The following is an 8890-nucleotide window of genomic DNA, read 5'->3' on the forward strand; positions in this document are numbered from 1 at the left end:
TGGAAATAATATGTGTAAATAAAATACCTTATCTTTTCCTAATAAATGTATTACAAAAATAAATGTACTGCGTACAATTACATACATTTACACTTGAATCATCTCTAATCCATCCATCCATCCATTTTCTACCCCTTGTCCTTTTTGGGGTAGCGGGGGGTGCTGGAACCTATCTCAGCTGCATTCTGGCGGAATTATCTCTAATAATAAAACAAAATATTTCAAAACAATGTTACTGTTCAAATAAAGATGAATAATTAAATATCTTACAGATAAAAGTTTGGAAACTTTTATTAAAGACAAAAGTATACATAATTATAATTTTAAAATAAGAACAATTGTTCCATTAACTTTTACTTAAGACTCGAGTAAACAGAAATATTCTTTTAAAATAGAAAACAAATGCTCATAAACTTTTATTTGAGACAAACCAGCCTTTATACAATACAACACTTTCTAACAAAGAAAAAAGTTTAGAAACTTTTATTTAACACATGGTAAATCAACTTTTATTTCAGATAAAAAGTAGACAATATAATCATTTTAATATGAGGACAACACTTCACTTTTATTTAAGACAAAATTATACAACATTGTACTTTCAAAATAAGAAATGGTAGTACAAGACAACTAACATAAGATAATATTTGGGTTTAGCTTGGCATAGAAATAAACTTTTGTAATTGGGTTCAAAATGCTGTGAAACAGTGGTGTAAATGCACTAATTACTTTAAATAAAATCAATAAAATTCATTCTAAATGATAAATGACTGTAATCAAATGAAATAATACATTTGATACGGTGGTTTAAAGGTTTAAAAACGGGGTAATTGCTGTAAGTACAACAACTCAAATGGCGGCCTATAACTACAAGTTGTAATACCCATTTCCGCCTGTAGGGATCCTAACTCATTCTGATGACAACCAAGATGACAGACAGCTTCAGAACTACAAGTTGTAATACCCATATCCGCCTGTAGGGATTCAAACTCATTCTGATGACAACCAAGATGACAGACAGCTTCAAAACTACAAGTTGTAATACCCATTTCCGCCTGTAGGGGTCCCAACTCATTCTGATGACAACCAAGATGACAGACAGCTTCAGAACTACAAGTTGTAATACCCATATCCGCCTGTAGGGATTCAAACTCATTCTGATGACAACCAAGATGACAGACAGCTTCAGAACTACAAGTTGTAATACCCATTTCCGCCTGTAGGGGTCCCAACTCATTCTGGTGTGTGGAAGACAACCAGCTTCAAAACAAAGAATGAAAATGATTTCTACTTCCTGTTTCCGCAGCCCCCCCTTTTTTGGAGCTCCGTGGAAGCCACGCCCACTGATTGGGGGGGTCATAAAACAATTATATCCACCTATATATGCTCACATATTAATGGTTGAAAACTTTTTATTTTTATTTCAAGCCACTGTACAAATACAAGTTTGTGAAAAATGCAACACTTATAAATAAATTAATAAATGAAGATCAATTAGTGATTTTAGTGCGTGTACTAAACACTTATTAAATACATTAATAAATGAAGATCAATTAGTGATTTTAGTGCGTGTACTAAACACTTATTAAATACATTAATAAATGAAGATCCATTAGTGATTTTAGTGCGTGTACTAAACACTTATTAAAAACATTAATAAATGAAGATCCATTAGTGATTTTAGTGCGTGTACTAAACACTTATTAAATACATTAATAAATGAAGATCCATTAGTGATTTTAGTGCGTGTACTAAACACTTATTAAATATAAATGAAGATACATTAGTGATTTTAGTGCGTGTACTAAACACTTATTAAATATAAATGAAGATCCATTAGTGATTTTAGTGCGTGTACTAAACACTTATTAAATATAAATGAAGATCCATTAGTGATTTTAGTGCGTGTACTAGTCTGTGTTCTCTTTGGTGATTGGGAATTCCAGGGAAGCCCTAAATCGAGGAGGTTCCTCTTCCTCACCCTTCAGCGTCCTTCTCTGTTCCTCTTCATGTCCCTCCGTGATTGGCCGCCTGGCCACGGGGGCGTGTACCCGCAGCTGTCCGTCATCCATGAGCGAACAGGACAGGCCGGCCAGATCCAGGTGAGGTGACAGTTGGATCTTTTGGCTGAAACCCACGCGGGCCGAGGCGGAGGAGGCCACGGAGGCGTGCGAGGACGGAGACGAGCAGGAGTGGGCCTCCTCTGACCCCGCCTGCTTGCTGGCCGCCACTAGCAGGCTCCGCCCCTCCAGCTTGACGGTGATGTCGCTGGGGGCGTAGCCGCGAGCATCGAGGGTCACCAGTAGATCGTCGTGTGCGGCGCCTTCGTGCTGAGCTGGACTTTGTCTCTCCACCACCTCTCCATCTTCAGTCTGGTTGTCCACCTCGCTTAGCCTGACAACAGACACGTTAAAAAGACATTTTACTGGACTTTGTCTCTCCATCTTCAGCCTCATCGCTTAGCCTGACAACGGACACGTTAAAAAGACATTTTACTGGACTTTGTCTCTCCATCTTCAGCCTGGTTGTCCACCTCGCTTAGCCTGACAACGGACACGTTAAAAAGACATTTTACTGGACTTTGTCTCTCCATCTTCAGCCTCATCGCTTAGCCTGACAACGGACACGTTAAAAAGACATTTTAGCACTTATCCTTCATTTCTTTTGATACAAAAACCTTTAGATAGGAATGGCTGAGGCAAAATGGGGTGCAGTACTTGACCCCAACCAGCTTTGGCTACAAACAACAACATCACGTCGTCGCCTATTAAAAGTTTAGTATCACTGCTATGGAAACAGGGGTCCAGAACGTTCATCTATATAAAATAAAGAAGAGTAATACACAATTAATTGATGGTTAAGAATGACCCAGGAAAAATTGGGTGTAATACTTGAGCACTACCAGCAGAGGTGCTGTTGCATCTAAAGAAGTAACAACATGAAGTCATTAGCTATGAGAAATGGTCAAATCAAATCAAATCAACTTTATTTATGGTCAAATCAATACCACCCTGACATAGAAACAGGAGTTGAGTACATTTATCCTAATATAATAAATCATGTGTGATTCATTGATGGAAAGGAGTGCAGTACTTGATTCAACCAGCGTCTAAAAAGGTATCAGCTATGGGAAAGGATCCAGTCAATACAACTCTGGCATGGAAACAGAAGTCCAGAACATTTGTTTACAAAAATAATGTGTGACTAATTGATCATTAAGAATGACCCAGAACAATTGTGGCTAATACTTGACCACTACCAGTCATTAAAGTCATCAGCAATGGAAAATGCTCAAGTCAATATGACACTAGCATGGAAACAGGAGTTGAGAACATTTATTTATGTAAGAAATTAAAATGGTGCATGAATAATTAATCAGCAAGAAGGATCCTTGAAAACTTGTGTGTAATACTTGACTCCGACCAGCGGAGGCGCTGTTGCGTCTAAAGAAGTAACATGAAGTCATTAGCTATGAGAAATGGTCAAGTCATTACCACACTGGCATGGAAGCAGGAGTTAAGAACATTTATTTATCAAATCAAATCAAATAATGTGTGGTTAATTGAAGTGCAGTACAGAAGCTCTTTCTCGTCTAAAATAGTAACAACACGACTACAAGTTATATTTATATAACGCTTTTTCTCTAGTGACTCAAAGCGCTTTACATAGTGAAAGCCAATATGTAAGTTCCATTTAAAGCAGTGTGGGTGGCACTGGGAGCAGGTGGGTCAAGTGTCTTGCCCAAGGACACAACGGCAGTGACTGGGATGGCGGAAGCAGGGATCGAACCTGGAACCCTCAAGTTGCTGGCCAGGCCACTCTACCAATAGATCTATACCAAGCTCAATACGACTCCAGCAAGAAGCAGGAGTTGAGAACATCTATCCGCCATGATGTTACCTGTTGAAAGCGGTGGGGAAATTAGCCAGCGACGGTGCGTCCTTGAAGAAGTTCTCTGCCAGCTGCACTTTGCGGCCCAGCGAGGGGAAGGGCCACAGCAGCGCCCCCTGGCTGAAGAAAGGGTCGTCGCCAAAAAGGCTGCTCAGAGCTGCGTGTCGGGCCATCCAGCCAACGTCGAGAGGGAATTCTCCGGAGCTTCTTCTGGACCTCGTCTTGTCTTCTAGTCCTAATATACCCCTCTTTATACCCCCCATCCCCCTGTCTTCTAGTCCTAATATACCCCCACCCCCACCCACGCTAAGCTATTTGCAGCAGATGAGCTCAGGGTTGCTCCCGTGTGTCAGCAGCCAAGGAGGGATGCCCCGGAAATCATCTTCAAATCACTCTTCTTACAACATGACCTCAGCCAAGGAAGGATGCCCTGGAAATCATCTTCAAATCACTCTTCTTACAACATGACCTCAGCCAAGGAAGGATGCCCTGGAAATCATCTTCAAATCACTCTTCTTACAACATGACCTCAGCCAAGGAGGGATGCCCCGGAAATCATCTTCAAATCACTCTTCTTACAACATGACCTCAGCCAAGGAAGGATGCCCTGGAAATCATCTTCAAATCACTCTTCTTACAACATGACCTCAGCCAAGGAAGGATGCCCTGGAAATTCTCAAGTTTAGCACATAGCAGTTTAGAACTAAGCACTTTAGCACACAGCACTTTATCCATGAGATCTAGTGCAATGCACATTGGTACTTTATCTTTATCTCCATACTGTAGATTTGATGCCTACATCAAAGTGCCACCTATGTCTATCAAGCTCCATGTTGTGATGTTTAAATGTTAGTTGTATGGTTGTGCTTGTGTCTGTGCTTGTGTTTTTCTTCTGTTGTTTTTGGGTATGTTAAGAAAGCAATGATGCACTGTGCCCAAGACAAATTTCCCCGCGGGGACAATAAAGTTGAACCTTGACCTTGACCTTGAAATCATCTTGAAATCACTCTTCTTACAACATGACCTCATACGCTTTTTTTTTTTACTCTCAGACAAAAAGTGGGCACATGTGAAAAAATGACAGCGCTAAGAGCAGGCGGGCCATTGAGCAACACATTTAGCACAAACTAATCCCAGCCCAGCGGCTAAGTAAATTTAGGTTCCAGAGCCTTCTGCGAGGAGGCGTGATGTCAGCGCGCTGGTATTCACTTCTGCTGGACTTCTGCGAGGAGGCGTGATGTCAGCGCGCTGGTATTCACTTCTGCTGGACTTCTGCGAGGAGGTGTGATGTCAGCGCGCTGGTATTCACTTCTGCTGGACTTCTGCGAGGAGGCGTGATGTCAGCGCGCTGGTATTCACTGTGCTAACGTTACAAGGAGCATGTGGCCGTTACTACTTCATGCTCGCTTTCATTTTAGCCTTTCTTTTCCTGCTCTAGTGTTTGTTGCCTCTCAAGACGGGAAAAAGGTTGCTCCATGGAACCATTTTTTCAAAAAACTATCCCAGCAGGCACCAGACATTGATACAACGTTGATATATGTTTTATACAACTGACTTCTAAACAACGCTGCAAAATAGTTGTATTTGTGAATTGACACAACGTGGATAACATTGTATACACGTTGTTGGCTGAAAAAAATGACCAAATTTCAATGGTCAAATCAACGTCACAACCTGACATTGAATAAACGTTGTCAAAAAGCATGTTGTTTCAACGTTGTATTTGTGTTGTAAAATTTTAGTTGGAAAAAATGACCAAATTTCAATGGTCAAATTAACATCACAACCTGACATTTAATAAATGTTGTTTCAACGTTGTATTTGTGTTGGAAAATATGAGTTGTAAAATGACCAAAATTCAATGTCAAATCAACATTATAAGTTACAACATTGATTAAACGTCGCCAAAAAGCATGTTGTTCCAACATGGTATTTGTGTTGTAAAATATTAGTAGAGAAAAGAGCAAAACTCAATGGTCAAATCAACGTCACAACCCAACATTGATTAAACATAGTCAAAAAGTATGTTGTTTCAACGTTAAGTTTGAGTTGTTCAACGTCAGGAGCTAATTCAACAAGTTGTCAACGTTGTTGTGCCTGCTGGGATAGCACCAGTCTGTGGTTTTGCTCAGAACGGCAATCTACTTGTGATGGTGGCTTCATTGTGTCTAATTGACATAATAGACATGAAAAAACCCCTAAAAAAACATTTTACGCACTAATGTTTGTTAGTTATTTGAGGTTGGAATCTTTGGGTACCTCACGATTCCATTCTGATTCTTGGTGTGACTATTTTTTTTAATTGATTCTTGAAGATTAGTAATCGATTTAGAATCGGAATTTAAAAAAAAATCCCGATACAGGGCAGCACTGTGGGCACAGTGTGTCTCACAATAAGAAAGTCCTGGGTTCGATGCCCGGGCCCGGGGTCTTTCTGTGTGGAGTTTGCATGTTCTCCCCGCAGGGATAGTTTGATTGGCAACACTAAATGGTCCCTAGTGTGTGAATGTTGTACATCTCTGTTGATGAGGTGGTGACTTGTCCAGGGTGTACGCCGCCTTCCACCCGAGTGCAGCTGGTATACGTTTCAGCAGCCCCCGCGACACCAAGAGGGACAAGCGGTAGAAAATATATGGATGGATGGATCCTGATTTGTATGTTTTTGAGCACACCTGTGTTATTTATTTATATCCACATTTCAGATTTGTCTCCACACATTATGCCTTTAAGCTCCAATTTTTTCATTTTTTCATTAATTTATGAATGCAATATGGACAAATCTGCCCATTAAAAGCCACTAGGTGATTATTCCTGTCAATATTTGCATTTTATTATATAATTAGAGAAAATGTTTACATTATATATATATATATATATATATATATATATATATAGGTACATCGATGTATAGGTGATATGTAACTTTAATTATTTACTACTTGTCTGTTTTAGACTGCATCATATATATATATATATATATATATATATATATATATATATATATATATATATATATATATATATATATATATATATCCATCCATCCATCTTCTTCCGCGTATCCGAGGTCGGGTCGCGGGGGCAGCAGCCTAAGCAGGGAAGCCCAGACTTCCCTCTCCTCAGCCACTTCGTCCAGCTCCTCCCGGGGGATCCCGAGGCGTTCCCAGGCCAGCCGGGAGACATAGTCTTCCCAACGTGTCCTGGGTCTTCCCCGTGACCTCCTACCGGTCGGACGTGCCCTAAACACCACCCTAGGGAGGCGTTCGGGTGGCATCCTGACCAGATGCCCGAACCACCTCATCTGGCTCCTCTCGATGTGGAGGAGCAGCGGCTTTACTTTGAGCTCCCCCCGGATGACAGAGCTTCTCACCCTATCTCTAAGGGAGAGCCCCACCACCCGGCGGAGGAAACTCATTTTGGCCGCGTGTACCCGTGATCTTGTCCTTTCGGTCATAACCCAAAGCTCATGACCATAGGTGAGGATGGGAACGCAGATCGACCGGTAAATTGAGAGCTTTGCCTTACGGCTCAGCTCCTTCTTCACCACAACGAATCGATACAGCGTCCGCATTACTGAAGACGCCGCACAGATCCGCCTGTCGATCTCACCATCCACTCTTCCCCCACTCGTGAACAAGACTCCGAGGTAGTTGAACTTCTCCACTTGGGGAAAGATCTCCTCCCCAACCCGGAGATGGCACTCCACTCTTTTCCGGGCGAGAACCATGGACTCGGACTTGGAGGTGCTGATTCTCATCCCAGTCGCTTCCCACTCAGCTGCGAACCGATCCAGTGAGAGCTGAAGACCCTGGCCAGATAAAGCCATCAGGACCACATCATCTGCAAAAAGCAGAGACCTAATCCTGCAGCCACCAAACCGGATCCCCTCAACGCCTTGACTGCGCCTAGAAATTCTGTCCATAAAGGTTATGAACAGAATGGGTGACAAAGGGCAGCCTTGGCGGAGTCCAACCCTCACTGGAAACGTGTCCGACTTACTGCCGGCTATGCGGACTAAGCTCTGACACTGATCATACAGGGAGCGGACCGCCAAAATCAGACAGTCCGATACTCATACTCTCTGAGCACTCCCCACAGGACTTCCCGAGGGACACGGTCGAATGCCTTCTCAAAGTCCACAAAGCACATGTAGACTGGTTGGGCAAACTCCCATGCACCCTCAAGGACCCTGCCGAGAGTATAGAGCTGGTCCACAGTTCCACGACCAGGACGAAAACCACACTGTTCCTCCTGAATCCGAGGTTCGACTATCCGGCGTAGCCTCCTCTCCAGTACACCTGAATAGACCTTACCGGGAAGGCTGAGGAGTGTGATCCCACGATAGTTAGAACACACCCTCCGGTTCCCATTTTTAAAGAGAGGAACCACCACCCCGGTCTGCCAATCCAGAGGTACCGCCCCCGATGTCCACGCGATGCTGCAGAGTCTTGTCAACCAAGACAGCCCCACAGCATCCAGAGCCTTAAGGAACTCCGGGCGGGTCTCATCTACCCCCGGGGCCTTGCCACCGAGGAGCTTTTTAACTACCTCAGCAACCTCAGCCACATAAATAGGAGAGCCCACCACAGATTCCCCAGGCACTGCTTCCTCATAGGAAGACGTGTTGGTGGGATTGAGGAGGTCTTCGAAGTATTCCCTCCACCGATCCACAACTTCCGCAGTCGAGGTCAGCAAAACACCATCCTCACCATACACGGTGTTGATAGTGCACTGCTTCCCCTTCCTGAGGTAGCGGATGGTGGTCCAGAATTGCTTCGAAGCCGTCCGGAAGTCGTTTTCCATGGCTTCCCCGAACTCCTCCCATGTCCGAGTTTTTGACTCCGAGACCGCTGAAGCCGCACACCGCTTGGCCTGTCGGTACCTGTCCGCTGCCTCAAGAGTCCCATGAGCCAAAAGAACCCGATAGGACTCCTACTTCAGCTTGACGGCATACCTCACCGCCGGGGTCCACCAACGGGTTCTAGGATTACCGCCACGA

At 43.3% G+C, this 8890-nt stretch overlaps 1 protein-coding gene across 1 annotated transcript; it reads right to left on the bottom strand.

The window, feature by feature from the left end:
- Positions 1-586: 586 nt before the first annotated feature.
- hspb9 (heat shock protein, alpha-crystallin-related, 9) lies at positions 587-4118 on the bottom strand. Its single transcript, XM_061982148.2, has 2 exons — positions 3901-4118; positions 587-2394 (listed from the first exon to the last, which is right to left on the bottom strand). The coding sequence occupies exons 1-2, from the start codon at positions 4062-4064 to the stop codon at positions 1911-1913; spliced, it is 648 nt and encodes a 215-aa protein (XP_061838132.1). The 5' UTR covers positions 4065-4118; the 3' UTR covers positions 587-1910.
- Between the last annotated feature and the right edge of the window lie 4772 nt (positions 4119-8890).

This window comes from Nerophis lumbriciformis, linkage group LG32 (genome assembly GCF_033978685.3).
Source record: "Nerophis lumbriciformis linkage group LG32, RoL_Nlum_v2.1, whole genome shotgun sequence".
NCBI classification, from domain to species: domain Eukaryota; kingdom Metazoa; phylum Chordata; class Actinopteri; order Syngnathiformes; family Syngnathidae; genus Nerophis; species Nerophis lumbriciformis.